The following is a 21678-nucleotide window of genomic DNA, read 5'->3' on the forward strand; positions in this document are numbered from 1 at the left end:
TCCCACCCCTCATCGTTTCACGCCCTGGCTACTGCAGCCCCCCTCCCCTGGCTATTCAGAAGGCTGTTACTACGATGATCATTGTCCATTGCTTTGACCACAACAATCCCTGCTGAGTTTCTACACTGGGTTCTCCTTCACCTCATCAGCAAATAGAAGTGTAGGCAATAAAACCTTGGCATTATTCATAATTATTTTAATGTAATATTAAGCAAGTGCCTTTATTCAAATTTGAGGAAAAATATTTTTATATACATAGTACTTTGGAGAACAGTGTCTATATTTATATCTATATATAATTTTATTAAATGAAATATTCAGGTTAATGAAGCACATTCTTAGGAAACTTTTCTGTTTTCTCCTCATAAGTGGCAGGCACAAGAAGAATTATGCTGCTTTTAACTATTTTAATTTAAGTGAAACAAGCACAGAAACAGCTTCCTTCCCTTGTCAAATCTTTTTTTAAATTTTCCCCTTTTTTTAGTAGTTTACATTTAACACTGTACTATATTTGCATTGTTGGGGTTTTTTTGTTTGGTGGGGTTTTTTTTTTTTTGGGGTCTCTGCTCCTGCCTGATTGTATACTTTGAGTTCCCAATGAGGTGGGTGGGTGGTTGACCCATCCGTTTTTAACTCGGAGGCTCGTAACTCTGAGGTTCTATGTACTATCGCCACTTTAGTAAGATGTTTTAAGTATTATTCTATGACCTTGCCTTATTTATGTGATCGCTAGTTATTTATTGAAAGAAGCCATTTCAGTATCAAGTATTGTTAATTGGTAATTAATTATCTGGCAGGGCTTAAGCAACTTTCCTACCTAACTCACAAGCCAAGAGTCATCTCCCCAAGAATTGTTAAGAGTCAATGGTGTTTTTGAAAACCATTTTAAGCTAAAGACTTTCTATAAGAATCCTGTAAGGTTTTAAAAAGACTTGCTTCTTAAATCCAAACATCTTTACTTTTTATATATCTGAAGCAGAATTTAAACTCCTATGAAGCCCTAATAAAACTAAAGGACTATCCCAGAAAATGGAATATATACCAGAGTTGAAACACTAAACTCCAAAATTTTCAGAGCATTCCCTGCACAAGATCAAAGACCTTTGCACCCTATTGCATATGCAAACAGAGTTGGCCCCAGTAGCTGGTCATGAAGGTCTTAAGCAGGGGTGGTGCTGGGGGGGAAGGGAACAGGCTTGCAGGGGCTATAGCTACCCCAAAGCTTGCTTTAGCCACCATATAGCAGCTACCACTCTCCAGCAGCCCAACTCTGCAGGCAGAGTAGACACTGCTGGCCTGCTTGGGCAGGGCTGCCCTAGAGCAGCCTCCACTGACACTAGGAAAGGAGAAGTTTCAGAGTAGCAGCCGTGTTAGTCTGTATTCGCAAAAAGAAAAGGAGTACTTGTGGCACCTTAGAGACTAACAAATCTATTAGAGCATAAGCTTTCGTGAGCTACAGCTCACTTTTTTGTTTCCACCAAATGCATCCGATGAAGTGAGCTGTAGCTCACGAAAGCTTATGCTCTAATAGATTTGTTAGTCTCTAAGGTGCCACAAGTACTCCTTTTCTTTTTAGGAAAGGAGAAGAGTGTAAATCTCTCACATTAAGCAAACATTCTCTGTTCCTGTCTCAACACTCAGCCAGTTCACCGTGTCTCTTTGTAAGCAAACAGCATCAGGAAGGCAAAAACAAAGAAGCTACCCTGCAGCCTTTCACTACAGCACTACTTTAGCCACCTGCCTCATTAAGTTTCTTGCATGACAGGTGAGTTTGCCAAAGCACTGCGGAGGAACTAGATTTTGTTTTTGTTTTTTTTTTCCTTGGGATTATTTTAATGGGATATTGCAATGCTAGTCAACACTGAAATGGCTGAGATTGTGCTCTTGGAGAGGAGACTTACACTAACCTTGCTAAATGGAGAGAAATAGTAGATTTAATTTGAATTTAGGCAAAAAATATTAAACTTGTCTCAAGGCAGCTCTTTGAGTGGCTTCTTTTAAGTAACTGAATGTAAATGCTTTCCTTGGCTTCATAAAACATAAGCTCATTTACCTTTGCACATTCATAAATTTTACCTAAATTATATATTTAAATTTTACAGTTTATTTATGATAAACCAAACAAGCCTAGCCTTCAGTGAATTTCTTTTGCTATTCTTTTGAATTTCTTTTGCTTTCTATTTGTTTACGCTATGCTAAACTGTGTCTTGCTACTAAATTTCTGTTAAAAGCTTTCTAGAGACTAGAGAAGAGATTTGTCACTAAAGTAGCAATTGGATGTGTCATTTTGTTTGTTTCTTTGTTTTATTAAACAATGTTATTTCTAGTGACTTTTGTTTGTTTTTTTAATCAGGGTGTCCACTAAGGTAAGACAGAGAACCCCATGTGATTAACATAGGGTGGAGTCAGCCCTGAATTGTCATTTGAGAGACCATTACCATTTGGCCCCTACCACGTCTCAATTCCCTGGACTAAATGTTAGTAATTTTAGGGATAAAGACATTTGGTGTTCAACCCCACTTCTAACCCATTCAGGCTTCAGGAAGGCCCTTTGTGACTTTAGCTGCGCCCTACCCAGATGATCTAGTAACGTAGTGTGACATTGACCTCTGCCAGCATTCCCAGCCAGCGTCTCTTGTTGTTCAGAGCTCATCTTCCATAACACCTTCCTAGCTCTGATCAGTAGGCTGGATTTTATAGACCACTAGCTATGATTATTCTTCTTTTATGCTTCTTCCTTTTCTCTACCACTAACCCAATTAAATAAATGCTACTGTCCCTCTAACCAAGCATTACCCGTTCTTCATCAAATTCATTTACTCACCCTTCCTCTGGCTATGTCTTTAGATTTAAGCCATTCTGGACTGGGATCATTTCCTTTCTGTTTATGCCAGTGGTGTAGCTAGACTAGGAAAATGGGGTGGGCCCAGCTTTCAGGTGGGCAGGCAATGATGGGGGCTGCCTCCCCCTATGGGAATTATGGTTTTGTGGGGCCTGGGCCAGGACAAGTAGGGGGTCCTCACGTCCTGCAGTCCCCACACACTCCTGCTGGGAAAATGGTGTCTGGATGGGGGGGCTTGCCCTATTCTCCCACCTGGCACTCCCTCTGGGCAGGGTTGGGAGCTTGCCCCACTCTGCCTGCACACCCTGCACTCTCCCCAGGGCATGGGGACTTGCCCCATTCAGCCCATGGGGGAGCTGGCTCCAGGCATGGGAACTTGCTCCACTCTGCCTGCCCGCCTGGGAGCAGGGTCCTGATGCCATTTTGGGGGGCCTGGATGGTAAATGAATGGGCCTTGGCCCACTCAGGTCCACCCGTGGCTATGCCCCTGGCTTATGCAGTGCTAGTACACCAGGGCCCCACTTCTCACTGAGGCCTTTGGGCTCCTGTTAGTAAACATTTTATACTATGCTGGCATCTAGCCTGCCTTACATTTTCATTATCTAGTATGTGTTTGTTTCCTTGTCAAAAGTTCTGTCATTTTGAGGAACTTGGCCATAGCCAAACTTGGCCACAAACTTTTAAAGGTTTATTTAGCCTTGTAATTTACCTGGGGATTTACCTACTGGCTCTGGAAGAACACTATGAGGAGACTTTTTCAGATGGTGCAGCCTGAACACTACAGCCCACAGCCATTTTGGTTTGTCCTCATCTGCCTTATTTGAGGAGCAGGGTTTGATCATGATCCAGTTGCTGATTCATTCTGTAATATTCAGCACTACTCCATGGCTTCTTCTAAACTTTTTTTTTTTTTTTTTTTTAGATCCTGGGGAGGCTAGAGCTCAAACACACTAGGAAGGAAGTGTTTTTAGTTGCTAATATCCCTTGAGTTATAGCCACCAACCCAATATTTTGTGTAACTACAAAAGCATATTTTTGAAGACTCTGATTGTAGGAATATAGGCCCGAGTTGGGTCTGAGTGAAGTATGGTTATTAATTGAGTTTGGCTATTAGCATTACCAAAGTGTGTGACTAAAAAGAATGAACACAGGCGAAAGGATTGTTTTTGGTGAACTTGGGAGTGACCCTTTTGAATACCAGCATTAGCTTATTTAAGATTTAGGAAATAAAGAACCCATAGTTAATGGGGCACTGGCTGTGGTAAATAATTGGCTAGAAATGCTTAGCCCAATCCTTAGGAAAAAATGTAGCAAGGTAAGGGGGAAAACCTAGAAGAAAGCAGAATACAGCCCTAAAGTGCATCAGTTAAGGTCCAATAACCAGCAGTGACATCACTTGTTTGTTATAGTGTATTTAGGGTGACCAGACAGCAAATGTGAAAAATCAGGACAAGGGGTGGGAGGTAATAGGAGCCTATAAAAGAAAAAGACCCAAAAAGCAGGACTGTCCCTATAAAATCGGGACAGCTGGTCATCCTAAGTGTATTAAACAAGGTTTTCTAGGGGTACTTCACCAGAGCTCTTCCTTACCCCGATGGAGTCAGGCAGGGGAGTTGGAACAATTTGTATGGGAGCCATTGAACCAAGCAGTAAAATCTGTATATAATGAAAAGCAATTCAAGCCAGGGGCTGTGGCAGCATTCCTAGTTCTAGCACCTATGGGCAGATATCTCCTGGGCTTGAACCTACTGTAAGTATTTTGGCCAGTGCTTAAACAGCAATGGTGCTAGGGCATAGATGCTTATATTTGTACTGATGTAACCCACACCACTAATCTTTGGGATTAATAAAGGTGCATATGCAGGGAAAGTGAGTCAGGGTAACCTTAAACTTATTCGGGAAACTATTTCCAACACTGGACTCAAAGAAATGCAACAGTAAGTGCTAAATGCTCTGGCAGTCTCCATCTTCATTATGCAACTGTGTACACCCACCTATATGTGGTGAGAGACTTTTCAGGGAGTCACTCCCAGCTCCTGTTGGGCCAGAGAAATAGAAGTGGACCTAGCAATTAAGGCCCCAATCCTCAAAGTTATTGAGGCTTCTAACTTCCATTGAGTACAACGTTTTTCTTTTGAACTTTTTTATTCCAGCTTTGAAATGAAAAAAACAATCCCTTAAACTATTGAACCAGTGACCAATTACAACTAAGCCTGCTTTCTGCTTCATTTCCACAAAGAGGGGGTCATTAATGCCTTTGATTACACCAGGAGAGTTTCCTTCTCACAAATCCATTTGACAACAGCACTGCAGGTTTCAGAATTAATCTCCTTCCCTTTTATCACTCCACAGCTGTTCCTTTCACCAGGGCCAACTACTGGGAACCTGCAGAACAAAGGAGAAACTCATAATTTGTGCATTTGAATGTATTAAACAAATCTACAACAGCTCTTTCACTTCAAGAACACACATTGTGATACCTGTCTCTTTCTTCCTTCCCCTCTATTTTTCCTAAAGTGCCCCAGGTGATAGGTGATGAGCTGGGTATCGCAGCAGAAAACACTTTTCTACATTACCAAAACAACACGGAGTCCGGTGGCACCTTACAGACTAACAGATTTATTTGGGCATAAGCTTTAATGGGTAAAAAACCCACTTCTTCAGATGCAACAGATACTATTACCAAACCAGTTACTCCGGTTGACCTGGTTGTGGGTGTAAGTCATGTGTTAAAGCTACAGCAATCAGCTCTCTTAATACAAACACATAGAGGATGCAGATGTCTTTTTAAAGACCTTGTATTTCTGCAACTAGAAAGGACCTTCAGCCCAGAGTCATGCCTAAATTGATGGTGGCTAAGCCAAGTTTCTAACTTCATCTGTCCTCTCTTATCGTAGCTGTTAGTTCAAAAAAACAACAACAACAACAAAAATCCCACTCACCATCTGCGGATAATTTACTCCAGGGGGAATTCTGCACCACTGCATACACACAGAATTCATATCTCCCGCAGACTTTTTTTCCCCCCTACAGAGTATTATATTCTGACAGGGAGGTGCTGCAATCACACCTTTCACCCACCAGGGGCAGCTGTGGCACCAGAAGAGAGGGCATCAGCTCAGGGCTGGAGTACCCAGCTGTGGAGAGGGAGGGGCAGAGGCTGCCTTCCTCATGGTGCCTTGCATGTGGGGCCAGGTGAGGAGGCACAAGGTATGGAGGGGGGTGGTGGACAGCCTGGAGCTGCTGGGAAGTCACACAGACTGGGGTTTAGAAGGGGAACAGACTGGGGCAGGGGCACAGGAGCTAGTGGGGTGACAACATTGATCTGGGGCTGAATGGAAGTAGGGGTGCAGGGCCACAGGGGTGAGGGGGTGTGGCTGAATGGGCTGGCAGGGACACACTCAGACAGGGGCAGATGTGCCTGACTGAATGGGAGAGGCTAGGGGTCACCCAGAGTCTGCACGGGGGAGGCTCTCCAACTCTCTAACGATCCCTCCCCCTCCCAAAAATATTGTTTCATACTTCTCCCACCCACACCCCACAACCCTCCAGCTTCACTGCAGGCTAATTCCCTCTTCCTCAGCACCTCCGTTATCCCTGAGTCCCCCAAGCCTTTGCACTACTTCTGAGGGGTGCGGGAAATACATTTATGTATTGTAGTTTAAATTAATTATTACTCAAAACTCTATATAAGGAATTAATTTGTCAAAAAACATTCCCTGAATCCTTTTTTGTTGTCTGTATTGTTACAGACATACTTGCTGATAGGTATTTTGAAATAAATGACCAAAACAATTGAAACAGCCGTGATTATATTGTGTTATTTTGACAAATAAAATGTGCAGAATTTTAAAATATTGTGTACAGAATTTTTAATTTTTGGCACAGAATTCCCTAGGAGTAATAATAGCAACAAATGTGTAATAATTCCCAGACATAAATGACCAGATTAAGCTGAAGTGAAGGTTGAGTGCACACATCAGTAATTTAGAGTGAAATATGTTTGAGGGATTTGCAATTATCCCCAAAATCAGTGTTATAAACCCAGGAAATCCACAATTAAGGTTATATTTAAAAGACCTGTTGAGGCATGGAAATACAGAGTTGGCAAATTAAACAACCTTAACACTGCCCTGGAGTGACACCGTGCAAGAACCAGACAATTAAGGTATTTTAGTGTTTGTAGTCCTAGCTTAGATTAATAGATCATAAATCTCAAAAGGACCATTAGGATCATCTAGTCTGCATTTCGGTGTTCAGAATGACTCATTATGATAATCAAGGCCAGAGATTCCAGCATCAAGCTCAGATTTGGTGGCTGAGCTAACTGAAACTGAAGTTTAAAGACACATTAGATTTTTTCCATCCCCCTTTTCCCCCCTTCAGCTTTAAGTTACATTGGGGTCAGCGACTGACATCTTGATTGCCACCCCCCCCTTTCCATTGTGCCTGAGCAGAGGTTGAGCATGGGAGGGAAGGGGGGGGAGAATCAAATCCTGAACATTTCAAACTTTGATCAGATAGTACTTTGACACAGACGCTGTGTGCTGGGAGAAGAATGTACACTCAGATGCAGGCCCCTTCATGTTCTGAATGCATGATCTAGTTACATTAATGGGTGTAAAAAGAAAAGGAGTACTTGTGGCACTTTAGAGACTAACACATGTACTTGAGCATAAGCTTTCATGAGCCACAGCTCATTTCATCGGATGCCATCCGATGAAGTGAGCTGTAGCTCACGAAAGCTTATGCTCAAGTACATGTGTTAGTCTCTAAGGTGCCACAAGTACTCCTTTTCTTTTTGCGAATACAGACTAACATGGCTGCTATTCTGAAACCTGTCATTAATGGGTGTGTTCTCTTAAAATCTTGAAATAGGAGCACATTTGTGTACCTTGTGGAAGCAGGCCATTGAAAAATGCGGGGAAGTTTTGTATTATGCAGCTGAGAGGAGTCTAGGGTTTGTTTGCCCTCACGGGGTGGGGAAAGGTGTGGGTGGTTCTTGCGCACTTGGAGATGCGTAACAGGCAAAAGCATGGACATATAAGGGAGCTTTGCAGAGACTGGTTACCACAATCAGCACCTCCATGAAGTGTGGGCATATGGGCTGTTCCACAAGCAGACTGAGTAACTCTGAGTCCAATGGCAAGATCAGATCCAGAGAACCTAGGTCACCAGTTATGTGAGCTAACAGCTGAGTTGCAGACACAGAGATGTGAAGTTTTGTGAGGGTACTGGATATGCATGCCCAGAGAATCTGGCATGTCAAACTTGCAACCAAAGAATGCTCTGGCCAGGTTCTGTTTCGTAACTGGCTGGATGTCAGGTAACAAGGTGAAGTTAGTCAATCGTAGCAAGTGCTGCGGAAAGGGGAAGGCTTATCCGCCTCGCTTTCTGAGTACCACCGTGATAGCTGCCGAAGAAAGATCTTCGATCCATAGTTAGCCAAGTAATAGGTGAAACCCACAACTAAGTCATATACCTATATGGTGAGAGCTCTTGGGGGAGGGACCCTCTTTGTTATAGGTGTGTGTACAATGCCTAGCACAGTGGGTCACCAGTCCCTCAGTCAGTGGAGCTATGGGCAATTCACACCAGCTGGGGATCTGGTGGAATCGACTAGAGCTACAACTGATTCATACCAACTGGGGGTCTGGCCCCATTGATGCCAATGGAACTCCAGCAGATTTGCACCAACTCAAATAGGGCAAAATACATAGTAATACCTTAGAGAAAATTACCTTCCTACTGACCTGTGTCATGACCTTAAATTCCTATTAGTGACAGAGGAGGTAGTGTATCACTTTTTGTCCCTGTCAAATCAGAAAATTAAACTATTTTTTCTAAGCTGATAGAAAATAGTAAACCCCAGCAAACTCTCACAGTGTGATCTAGAAGGGAGTTGTCCACCCAGGTCCACTTCCACTCTGGGGATGTCACGGTGAGTCCCAGCCAAACTGGATTTGTGTCCTGTGTAACACTGGATATGAAATCCTGTGAAGTGTAAAGTAGAAGGGAATGGGCGAACAAGCCATAATTTGCTAGAATTCCCTGCATATTCCCTTTGGGTACATGCTCTTGATCTTCATTGGCTATCAGGAGAAACAGTCAGCACTTCTTCCCCTTGAACCTGAGCCAAAGCTACTTCCTTCCAAAGACAGGTCAATGCTGGAGGCAGAGGCACTCACTGGGAACTGGCCATTGGTGTTCGGCTTAGATGCCTGGGAGAAAGGATTGCCCGGTGTGCTGTTTGACCATCTCTGTTCCAGAACTGGTGTTATGTGTAAATATAGCAAGTAGTCTCAGACTCCATGTCGTTGACTTCTCCTGCACCGGAAATCACCCAACAAGGCCCTGGCATGCTGCTCCTGCTTGGCAGAGGAGCAGCAGTGGTGTTAGAAATGGGGGCAATGATATTACAACTAGCGACCCATTACCACAGCTGAAGTTTAAGTAACTTTCCTTTTACTTCACCATCTCCTTTTTATCCTGAATCACCAGGAGGTGAGAACTCTTCACTGAGCAATCATCATGGCTCTTGTGCCAAATTTGACTCTCTTTAGATGCCCAGTAACATTTTCCCCCATGCATGAGCCATTCCGTGGGGCAGAGTCTGCACCTGGAGCCATCTGCAGTGGGGAATGAAGTCAGAGATGTCTGTACAGAATCTTCATTTTCAACATTCCATCGAGGCCATTTCTCTCTAGTTTTGTTTAAGGTCAGCCCCAGTATTCAAATAGCAGGAAGCACTGCAGCCCAGGGTGGAGGTTCATAGATTCATAGATACTAAGGTCAGAAGGGACCATTCTGATCATCTAGTCCGACCTCCTGTACAGCACAGGCCACAGAATCTCACCCACCCACTCCTACAAAAAACCTCACCTATGTCTGAGCTATTGAAGTCCTTAAATCATGGTTTAAAGACTTCAAGGAGCAGAGAAGCCTCCCTCAAGTCACCCATGCCCCATGCTACAGAGGAAGGTGAAAAACCTCCAGGGCCTCTCCAATCTGCCATGGAGGAAAATTCCTTCCCGACCCCAAATATGGCGATCAGCTAAACCCTGAGCATATGGGCAAGATTCACCAGCCAGATACTACAGAAAATTCTTTCCTGGGTAACTCGGATCCTATCCATCTAATATCCCAGCTCAGGGGATTAGTCCTATTTACCCTGAATATTTCAAGATCAATTACTTACCAAAAATCAGAGTATCCCATCATACCATCTCCTCCATAAACTTATCAAGTAGAATCTTAACACCAGATAGATTTTTTGCCCCCACTGCTTCCCTTGGAAGGCTATTCCAAAACTTCACTCCTCTGATGGTTAGAAACCTTCATCTAATTTCAAGTCTAAACTTCCTGGTGGCCAGTTTATACCCATTTGTTTTTGTGTCCACATTGGTGCTGAGTTGAAATAATTCTTCTCCCTCTCCTGTATTTATGCCTCTGATATATTTATAGAGAGCAATCATATCTCCCCTCAACCTTCTTTTAGTTAGGCTAAACAAGCCAAGCTCCTTAAGTCTCCTTTCATAAGACAAGTTTTCCATTCCTCAGATCATCCTAGTAGCCCTTCTCTGTACCTGCTCCAGTTTGAATTCATCCTTTTTAAACATGGGAGACCAGAACTGCACACAGTATTCTAGGTGAGGTCTCACCAGTGCATTGTATAATGGTACTAAAACCTCCTTATCCCTACTGGAAATGCCTCTCCTGATGCATCCCAAAACCGCATTCGCTTTTTTCACAGCCACATCACATTGGCAGCTCATAGTCATCCTATGATAAACCAATACTCCAAGGTCCTTCTCCTCTTCCGTTACTTCTAATTGATGCGTCCCCAACTTATAACTAAAATTCTTGTTATTAATCCCTAAATGCATAACCTTATACTTCTCACTATTAAATTTCATTCTATTACTATTACTCCAGTTTACAAGGTCATCCAGATCCTCCTGTATAATATCCCGATCCTTCTCTGAACTGGCAATACCTCCCAGCTTTGTATCATCTGCAAACTTTATTAGCACACTCCCACTTTTTGTGCCAAGGTCAGTAATAAAAAGATTAAATAAGATTGGTCCCCAAACCGATCCCTGAGGAACTCCACTGGTAACCTCCCTCCAACCTGACAGTTCGCCTTTCAGTAGGACCCATTGCAGTCTCCTCTTTAACCAATTCCTTATCCACCTTTTGATGTTCATATTGATCCCCATCTTCTCCAATTTAACTAATAATTCCCCATGTGGCATGGTATCAAATGCCTTACTGAAATCTAGTAAATTAGATCCACTGCATTTCCTTTATCTAAATAATCTGTTACTTTCTCAAAGAAGGAGATCAGGTTGGTTTGGCATGATCTACCTTTTGTAAAACCATGTTGTATTTTGTCCCATTTACCATTGACTTCAATGTCCTTAACTAATTTCTCCTTCAAAATTTTTTCCAGGACCTTGCATACTACAGATGTCAAACTAACTGGCCTGTGGTTACCCGGATCACTTTTTTCCCCCTTTCTTAAAAATAGGAACTATATTAGCAATTCTCCAATCATTCGGTACTACTCCTGAGTTTACAGATTCATTAAAAATTCTTGCTAATGGGCTTGCAATTTCAGGTGCCAATTCCTTTAATATTCTTGGATGAAGATTATCTGGGCCCCCCGATTTAGTCCCATTAAGCTGTTTCAGTTTTGCTTCTACCTCAGATATGGTAATATCTACCTCCATATCCTCATTCCCATTTGTCATGCTACCATTATCCCTAAGATCCTCTTTAGCCTTATTAAAGACTGAGGCAAAGTATTTGTTTAGATATTGGGCCATGCCTAGATTATCTTTAACCTCCACTCCATTCTCAGTGTTTAGCGATCCCACTTCTTCTTTCTTAGTTTTCTTCTTATTTATGTGGCTATAGAACCTTTTACTATTGGTTTTAATTCCCTTTGCAGGTCTAACTCTACTCGACTTTTAGCCTGTCTCACTTTATCCCTACATGTTCTGACCTCAATTAGGTAGCTTTCCTTGCCTATCCCTCCCATCTTCCACTCCCTGTATGCTTTATGCTTCTTCTTAATCACCTCTCTAAGATGCTTGCTCATCCAGCTTGGTCTACAACTCCTTCCTATGATTTTTTTCCCCTTTCTTGGGATACAGGCTTCCGATAGCTTCTGCAGCTTTGATTTAAAGTAATCCCAGGCCTCCTCTACCTTTAGATCCATAAGTTCTTCAGTCCAATCCACTTCCCTAACAATTTCCTTAATTTTTGAAAGTCAGCCCTTTTGAAATAAAAAAATCTAGTTGCAGATTTATTTTTGTTAATCCTTCCATTCAGTTTGAACTGAATTAGCTCATGATCACTTGAGCCAAGATTATCCCCTACAACCATTTCTTCTTTGAGGTCCTCACTACTCACCAAAATTAAATCTAAAATGGCATCCCCTCTAGTCGGTTCAGCAACTACTTGATGAAGGAATCCATCAGCTATCGCATCTAGGAAAAACTGAGCCCTATTATTATTACTAGCACTCGTCCTCCAGTCAATATCTGGGAAGTTAAATTCTCCCATGATCACGCAGTTTAGTAGATCACGCATTAGTATTTACTTTATTAAAAAGGGCTCTATCCATATCCAGATTAGATCCCGGCGGTCTATAGCACACGCCAAGCACTATTCCAGGGGAGGCTCTACTAGTTTTCTTCCCCAATGTAATTTCTGCCCAGATGGACTCTGTCTTATCGATTCCATCACTTATTTCTTTACATTCTACCTCATCACTGATATACAATGCTACTCCACCACCTTTACCTTTATTTCAGTCTTTCCTAAACAGCACATACCCTTCAATACCTGTAGTCCTGTCATGACTACTATTCCACCATGTTTCTGTTATCCCTATAATATCTGGTTTCACTTCCTGCACCAGTAGCTCTAGTTCCTACATTTTGTTACCTAGACTCCTCACATTGGTGTACAAACATCTTAATTTTTGCTGTTTGGCCTTGCTCACATTCTGTACCCTATTAGGCACAGTCATTCTACAGCCAGTATAACCTATTAGACTAGTATCCACACCGCCCTCACTCCTTATATACTTTCTCCTACCCACGGCTGTATCCTTTCTTACTTCGTCTTATAGAATCATAGAATCATAGAATCATAGAATATCAGGGTTGGAAGGGACCCCAGAAGGTCATCTAGTCCAACCCCCTGCTCAAAGCAGGACCAAGTCCCAGTTAAATCATCCCAGCTAGGGCTTTGTCAAGCCTGACCTTAAAAACCTCTAAGGAAGGAGATTCTACCACCTCCCTAGGTAACGCATTCCAGTGTTTCACCACCCTCTTAGTCTTCTTCCCTCTCAATGCTAAAATCTGGCGTGGAGATTTCCTGGACATCTCCCAACCATCTCCCCCTAATTCCTAGTTTAAAGCTCTCTATCAGTTGTGCCAGCCTTGATCCTAGAAGTCTATTTCCTTCCCTACTCTGATGAAGTCCATCCCGAGAGAACTGTCCTCTGTCTGTGAATGCCTCCCAGTGGCCATACATCCCAAAGCCCTCCTTATAGCACCACTGCCTAAGCCATCTGTTGACAGTCATAATCTTGTCAGACCTTTGTTGCCCTTCTCTAGGAACAGGAAGGATCCCACTAAAGATCACCTGAGCCTCAATTTCCTTAAGCGTCTTCCCCAGTCTAGCATAGTCTCCCTTAATACTTTCCAGAGAGAATCTAGCCGTATCATTTGTTCCCACATGAAGGATAACTAGGGGATTCTTTCCCGCTCCCTTTAGGATCCTTTTCAACCTCATGTCTACATCCCGTATCTTAGCACCCGGAAGACAGCACACCCTTCTATTCTCTGGATCAGCTCTAGTTACAGGCCTGTCTATTCTTCTCAATAAAGAGTCCCCTATCACATAGACCTGCCTTTTCCTGGTGACAGTGCTATTCTCCAGTGTCTCCCCTGTTCCCTCTAGCTGCAAGTTCTTTCCATTCCTATTTTCTCTTATAATCCTCTTCAACCCATCCTGTATCCTCCTGGGGCTCATATTTGGTGTAGTCTCCCTTGGCTCTTCCGCTTTTTCTATAGGACTAGCCTCTCTTCTTTTCTTCCTTACCCTTCCACCTTCAACAAGTACCTGCTGAGCCCCTTCTTCATTTTCCAACTCTGCAAACCTGTTCCTAAGCTCTATTTCTCCTTCACTAGCCCATCTTTTCCTCTCCCTGGTTCTTTTAGTCACATGCTTCCACTGACCACTTTCCTCATCCAGTCTCCCCTCAAAATTCCCCAGCCCTGCTTCCATCCGTGAGTCTGAGCATTTCCCTTCAGATGCCTCATATCTTTGCTCCATCATCTGCTCAAACCCCTTCCTAAACTCAACAAGACTTTCCACTTGCATCTCCAAACCTCAGATCTTTTCCTCCAACAGCTCTATCAGACAGCATTTCATGCACACAAAACTCTTACCAGGTCCCCCCTCCAGGATCATGTACATACCACAGCTTCCACATCCAGTCATCCTCAATGTGTCTTCCACTACAGGAGTCACTCCCACAGCTGCCTCCGTATCTGTCATCACCTTCCCACCTAAATCCTGTTAATCTGGGAAACAAGTCACACCAAAAAGACACCCCCCAGCAAAAGCAAACCCCAAACAAGCACCGCAATACAAACTCCCCTTTCAAACTCCCCTGTTTACAGCTCTGTTTGCTAGCTCCTGTGCCACTGCCTGACTGGCTGGCTACCTTTATAGGACCTCTAGTCAGAAGCCCCACCCCCTAATCAGGGCTCAGCTTCTCTCCCAGCACAAAGCCCCTACAAGCCTCTACACACACACACACTAAAAATACAAACCTAAGTACAAATACCTTCTCTTCCAACAGAACTCCCACTCAAACTCCCCTGTTTACAGCTCTGTTTGCTAGCTCCTGTGCCGCTGCAGCTGTCTGAGGTGCATTGGTAAAGGTGTCAGCCAGCCCCCTGGTACTGGATAATGCCAGTTCATGCTTGGAACTGTGCGGGGATCTGGTGCGTTTATCTGAACATGGAAATCATTAGATCGTGGATGTATTTAAATCAAAGTTATGGACTGTCGGTGAACGCAATCTCCCCAGTCCACCCAAAGATCATGCAAAATAGGAAACTAAAGCTGTCCAGCAAAAAGGTTGCCATTCCCATTGGCCTTCTTCTGGTGCATCTTAAAGTTAGGTGGTAGGGAAGCCTGCTTGAGAGTGATGATTTCCTGGTGTGCATGAAACACCCTGACAATTGAGGGTTGTGTGGAGATACATATACATTTATTCATGCATGTTCCTGGATAACTGCACCCATAAAATCTGGAGAAAAGGCAGCACTGGCCTAGTTTGGACCTCTCTCCAAGCAGAGGTCTTGGGAATTGGGCAATGTTGATTCTAATCCCAGCTTTGACACTGACCCATTGCTTAACCTTGGACAAGTCACTTCATCGGTGTGTGCCTCAGTTTCCCCTGCAGTGAAAATGGGATAATGACCTCCAGGGGTTGGGAAGCTGAATCTATTGAGATTGTAAAGCCCTTTGTGATGCTCCGATGGAAGGGGATCTAAATGTTAAACATTAATAAAGATCACATATTTTGCCCGCGCATGATGATGTTTCCAGTCAGTAACTTACACTTATTTCTTAAACAATTCTTTTCTGGCACAGCAAAGCCACATTTCTCATTGAGGGCTCTTTACAGACCCTCTCATCTCACATCTTTTGGATGAGTTACGGGAAGGCTGTTCTTTGGGAAATAAAGAAAATCTAGTTTCATGGAGTTCAACTCTTCTCAAACTCACTTGTTAGAAAAATAATTTGTTTCTGGGCTCTCAGCTGCTGCCATTCCAAATGCAGCAGTAGGGCTTGGGGCACTGAAAATTAGCACCTCTGTGTTTTGATCTCATCAGCTCTTCTACTTTCAGATGGTGAAATCAAAACGAGGTAATTAAATCTTGTTGCCTCTTTTGAACAGTGATGTTGCTTTACCAGTTTGGGTAGCTACATTTCCCCTTCCCTTAATTCCCCCCTGAAATTTCAATTGGACATTTCTGCTCCTTAGCTATTGTGTACAGTGTTGCTGTGTGCTGCTAAAGAGCCAGAAGGTTTCTCCCCAGAGATAGCTGCATATTGTTGCCAGATGTTTTATGGTAGAGAGATAGCTAAGCCATAGGGCAATCTCTTTCCCCTGCAGGGCACTGGTGTGTATAAAATGGGATATAGGAAAGGGATTAGGGGATCTCTTAACGCAGGGGTCTCAAACGTGTGGCCTGAGGAGTTATTTCCTGTGGCCTGCCATAGCTCCCCTCACCCCCGCCCACCGCCTTCACCCCCCTGAGCGCGCCACATCCCTGCTCCTCCACCTACCTCCCAGCGCTTCCTGCCACCAAACAGCTGTTTGGCAGCGCTTAGGACTTTCCAGGAGGGAGTGAGGAGGAGCGGGGATGTGGCATGCTCAGGGGAGGAGGTGGAGAAGAGGCGGGGCCATGGCAGGGATTTGGGGAAGGGGTTGGAATAGGGGCAGGGAGGGGATGGAGTTGGGGTGGGGACTTTGGGGAAGGAATTGGAATGGGGGCAGGGAAGGGGTGGGAAGAGGCCGGGCAGAGGCGCGGCCTCATGGAAGGTGTGGCATGGGGGTGGGGCTGGGGGTGGGGGGCTTGTGATGTCAGTGGTGCGGCCCTCGGGCTAATGTACTAGTCCTCATGTGGCTCTCCTGTTGATCTGAGTTTGAGATCCCTGTCTTAACCCAAGGAATGCAAGATTCATAAGCAATAGGATATTTACTGCACATATTGAAGTTACCTGTTCTGTGCATCCTGAATTACAAATTCACCACTAGATATCACTGCAGTGCAGGAAGCCGCACTGGTACAGAATGAGATGAGGTTACCTCCTGAGCTGCTGTAGGGAGGTTCACACAGAAATTGTTTCAAGCGAGACAGGAAATCCTCCAGGCCAGTGTCGTGCTTCGTTCCATTGGTGGGTCTGTGACTGGCCCCGTCGCTATGCAGGGTATTCATTGCTGCTCTGGTCCGTTCCTCACAAGGGACTTGTAACTGGAAAACTTCAAAACAGCATCAGCATCAATGACAAGAGGAACTGGAGAAAACTGAGCGTTTAATGGGGTTGTCACCTTTGAGGAACAAAAACCTGGGACATCCAGGATGATCCTGAGCCTGTATAACTAGACAGCTGGCCGTGTGTACTGAGCACCAGGACAGATTTAAAGGGATGATCCTGGGAAAACCTGGCCAGGTGTTACAAACCCTAGTATTAAACCCACTAAATACTGTATCTGTTGAATCTAGGGTAGGGTTAGAGAGCTAGAGTGAGACACAGAACAAATGAGACTCTTTTTTGTCACACATTGTAAGGTGCAGTCCCCTTTTCCCTACACGTTTAACAGCGACATGGTCTAGGCAGGTCCCAGGAATCTCATGTATCCAGCTCTGATGTACACCTGACGATGAGGATGTGCCTGGAGTTTTAGTCACAGACGCACTGGAAGCAGAAGTGGAATCCTGATGGCATTGTGGAGGAAGGAGAATTCATGATGCACAGTTACATACCTGTGCAAAGGGATACATGTCCTGGAATTACTCACCCCGTAGCCCCAGTGCTATCACAGCTGCCAGCAGGACAATATTCCCAGCCCATCCGACCCCTAGAGCAATTCGAATCCAGTGGGGACGCTGATGGGAATCTGCAACCATCAATATTTGAAGCACAGTCAACATCCAGGGGAAGGGATAACAATGAGACACAAGACTCTGCCATGGAGCCCATGCAGTATCCAGGTAATATCAGGAGTAGCCGTTTCAGCTGTATAGGGATAACCAGAATAATGTACAGGGAAGCTGAAGCACACACTAATGATACCTATGAGAGAGACACGGAAGGTGAGGTAACATCGTTTAATGGACCAACTTCTGTTGGTGAGAGACAAGCTTTTGAGATACACCAAGCTCTTCTTCAGAGCTTGTCCCTTCCACCAAGAGAAGTTGGTTCAATACGAGGTATCACCTCACGCACCTTGTTGCTCCAATATCCTGGGACCAACACGGCTATCCACCACTGAAAACAATAATACCACCTACTGTCATCCATGTAACTAATTAACAGTCACTCTGACTCACTGACAGTGTTAGACAAAGGGGGTGGTGATGGGTATTTGCTCTTTGGCTACACAGAGAATCTGTGCTTCAGTCATCCCAGTTGTGGTATGTGGAAAGCTGTATTAAAATGACAAGCTATCCCTTTAAATCCTCAGGGGTTTTCCTGGTCCTGCTTGCAGGCTTCTGGGCGCTGTAGGGAAATGTGCCATTACAGTCAGTCTGCAGAGAGCCAGCCTTGGGTAAGCTGGAGTGAGCTGTGCTGCTGTGTCTTAGGGAGCAGCCTGCTTTGTCTCTCTCTGTTTTTGGTTCTTGTGCATTCTTATTCTGAATTCTACAAAATAAAGTCGTATTACATTGCAACCTTCCAGCAAGAGTAGTTATGTTTTTATCTAAGTTCTTTTCGTGTATGCTGTGAACAACTTGTACAGAAAGCCACTGAGGCTTATGTAGAATTGGCAACTCCACATTTTCAAGGCTTTCTTCCATAGGAACAGGACCAGAGATTTACTTTTCACTTTGAACTAGAGATGGTAGGAATTTTTGTTCAAAACATCGTTTTTTTATACATTTTAAATAAAAATGTTGGCAAAATTTGTTGCTTCGAAAATGTTTTTTTGATGAAAGGGAAAATGTTTGTTTTTTCTTTCCCTTTACCCTCCCCCCCCACTTCCTTCCCTCCATCCTTTTTTCTTCCCATTTTGCCATTGAAAAGGGGTGGGATCCCTTTTCAGTGGCAAAACGGGAAAAGCAAAGAAAAAGTAAAAGGGGGAAATACTACAAAAAAAGTTTAAAAATTTCAATTCAATATTCTGATGAAAATTTGTAAAAATTAGAAAAATAATTCACCTTCCAAACCAGCAAACAAAAACATCTAAGAATTTTGTAAAAATTTGTAGCATTTTCAACCAGCTCTACTTTAAAAGAAGCTTGTTTAGTCTTGGGCCTTTCAGCAACGCTTATAATTGCCCTGGCAGAAGTCACAGTGCTCCCAGCATTAAATAATCTGAGTAACTTCTGGATTAGTAGACTTCAAGGCCAGGAGGGACACCACTGTGATCTGACCTCCTGTTTAACCCAGGCCAGAGACCTGCCCCAAATGTATTCCTTTTGAACTATATCTTAAAATTGGAGCCCATAATTCATAAATGTTAGACGTGTTGGTTTGAATTTTTATTGACACCCAAGTTATTAGTTAATTATTACTAATGTTACAGTAAGATCCAGCCAATATCAGGAGCCCATTTTGATTCTTATGGTTCATCCATCAGTAGGCTATTTTGACCATCATTGCGCTACACACCACACAAACACAATACGAGAGCATGTGATCTGAATAGACTAGGCAAAGAAAGAATAATGATCCTCATGCAAGGATCCCCTTCATTTTCAGTATTTACTCATTTTTTTGGAAAGTTTCCCAAGTTTTGAAAAAGCCAGGATTCAGGTTGTACCAATTTTCCACCCGAATTTGGCTTTTTTTGGGACCCAAGAATTTTTTGCAGAAGTAGAACTGACACTTAAAATGAAGGGCAGTGGAGGGGGCGGGGGAAAGACTGCACACATTAAGTACTGAGCACTCTGCCAGACCCTGACCCTTCATTGCAGTCCCACCTACTTTTCCTGCACAGGTTCTGTCTGACAGGGGAAGCAGACGGGTCTCTCTGCCTTGGAGAGCGAGATGGGTAGGGAGCCTGGTCCTGGCAGCCAAGACCAGTCACACAGAACCTCTTCTGACTCCGCACAGAGCCCCCTCCTGACCTCACCCCTTCAGCATGGCCCCAGGAAGCGGCTGGGGCTGTGCTGAAGGGCCAGGATCAGGAGGAGGCTCTGTCTGGCAGGAGGGCCAGTACTTTGTGTGCCCCTCCTGACCCCAGCCCTTCACACTAGTCCTGTCTGCTTCCCCTGAGAAGTGGGAGAACAAGATGAGTAGGATCTCGATAGCTGAGACTACCTGACTGCTACATCATGAGTACCCCCCTTTCCCTGAGCCCCCAAGAGACCAAGCACCCCTCTGACCCACCCACTGCCTTTTGTTTTCAGTTTTTACTGATTTGAACACATTCAATTTTTTTTAGAATAAACACTGATAAATTCCCAGGAAATATTTTTTAAAAATAAGGGCCTTCGTTTTCATCCCCATGCTACAGCAGGGGAAACTGAGGTGCAGAGATACAGTGATTTGCCCCAAGTTGCCCAGGGACCCAGTGGTACAGCTGGGAATTGAATCCAGCAGCAGGAAAATGTCAGCCACAAGAGCAGTTTTCTCTCTAAAGAATAAAACTAGTATGGATTTTACAGAACAAACCATATAGAGGTCTGCATGGAGAAAAAACAATCCCCTTTTGTCTGCCTTTGAACTGAAAATACAGCTTGTCAATTTACTCCAAACTTTTCAATTAAAATTCTCCCCTAGCCTCAGAACGACACACATATTTCAGAGAGACAAGGGGGATGAGAATATCCTTTATTGTATCACTTGATGATTCCCTGTTCTGTTCATTCCCTCTGGGGCACCTGGCATTAGCCACTGTCGGAAGTCAGGATACTGGGCTAGATGGACCTTTGGTCTGACCCAGTATGGTCGTTCTTATGTTCTTATTGGTTCAACTTCATTTGGTGGAAGAGACAAGCTTTCGAACTACACAGACCTGAAGGAAAGCTCCGTGTGGCTGGAAAGTTTGTCTCTTCCACCAACCAAAGTTGGTCCAATAAAAGATATTACCTACCCACCTTGTCTATCTTATATCCTGGTACCAACACAGTTATAACAACACTGCGTTCCTACAATTCGGGCTAAACAGAGATTTCCCAACCTCTAAGAAAATTACAAAGGGAGGTGAAGTTCCCTCAGAATCAGACTTGTGCTGAAAACTGCCTTCTGCTTAATGTCTGTATGGAGTCACTGCTGGAGCTCCACTGATTTCAACATCAGCTTGTAAGAAATGTTAGTTATCGTTTGAGGTTTAGGCCCTGAACAGTGCTATGCAGTGTAGTGAACCTTACACCAAGTAGTAAGTATTTGTGGTCAAGTCCTTAGCTGTGACATTGGAAATACAGTATTAAGGGCCAGATTCTGCCACTCTTACTCCCAGGGAGTCATCCACTCACCCTGAGACACTTTCATTCATCTCTTCTGAAATGCAGTCCCAGGCTGGGACTGTCAAAGCTGTCCAGTGGACTTGGACGCCCAACTCTCCTAGTAAATTTCAGCTCCCTGGGGTCTCTTTGAAGCCCCAGCCACACCCTATAATTGCTGCACTGCAAAAAGTGGATGCTCTGGGAGGATGCTCAGTCACTTACCTTGAGGCCCAGCTCCCGGGGGGCGGCCTGGTTGTCTCTGCTTTGGCCGGAGGTTTAATACCGTGTAGCCCTCTTCATCCTCCATTGGCCAAGTGCATCCCTGGTTTGATTTCCCAGCAGGTGCTCAGAGCGGGGAAAGGAGGCCCCCCATTAACTGGCCATCAGACTTGGTCTGTGCAGCTCAGAGCACTGACCGTTCTTCAAGGGAAACCACACAGGAAATGCAGGTACCAAGCGCATGTGTGGTCTTAGCTACATCTCTCCTCCACCCGCCCCTGGACTGTACAGGAGACCTGAACTGGTTGGACAGAACGGCTTTGAATACAAGTGGGTCAGGACCCCTCGGCTAGCCATGCTGAACCGGGTTTCAAACCAATGCAAGTTTGCCCTGCGTCCGCATTAGCG

At 44.2% G+C, this 21678-nt stretch overlaps 1 protein-coding gene and 1 long non-coding RNA gene across 3 annotated transcripts; one reads left to right on the forward strand and one right to left on the reverse strand.

Annotated features, from left to right (window-relative positions):
• The first annotated feature begins 1576 nt into the window (after nt 1-1576).
• On the forward strand, nt 1577-20085 carry LOC122456644. The gene is made up of 3 exons (XR_006275626.1): nt 1577-1808; nt 8369-8372; nt 20072-20085. It is a non-coding gene; the product is annotated as an uncharacterized LOC122456644 (long non-coding RNA).
• LOC119842443 (killer cell lectin-like receptor subfamily F member 1) lies at nt 4829-21542 on the reverse strand. Of its 2 annotated transcripts, XM_038370551.2 has the most exons (7): nt 21274-21542; nt 17463-17561; nt 16749-16922; nt 9317-9471; nt 8726-8836; nt 8472-8473; nt 4829-5227 (listed from the first exon to the last, which is right to left on the reverse strand). In XM_038370551.2, the coding sequence occupies exons 1-7, from the start codon at nt 21356-21358 to the stop codon at nt 5104-5106; spliced, it is 750 nt and encodes a 249-aa protein (XP_038226479.1). In that variant the 5' UTR covers nt 21359-21542; the 3' UTR covers nt 4829-5103. The 2 variants fall into 2 exon arrangements, with proteins under 2 accessions (XP_038226479.1, XP_043353054.1); XM_043497119.1 differs by lacking the exon at nt 8472-8473.
• Between the last annotated feature and the right edge of the window lie 136 nt (nt 21543-21678).

Source organism: Dermochelys coriacea, chromosome 14 (assembly GCF_009764565.3).
Source record: "Dermochelys coriacea isolate rDerCor1 chromosome 14, rDerCor1.pri.v4, whole genome shotgun sequence".
In the NCBI taxonomy this organism is placed as follows: Eukaryota; Metazoa; Chordata; order Testudines; family Dermochelyidae; genus Dermochelys; species Dermochelys coriacea.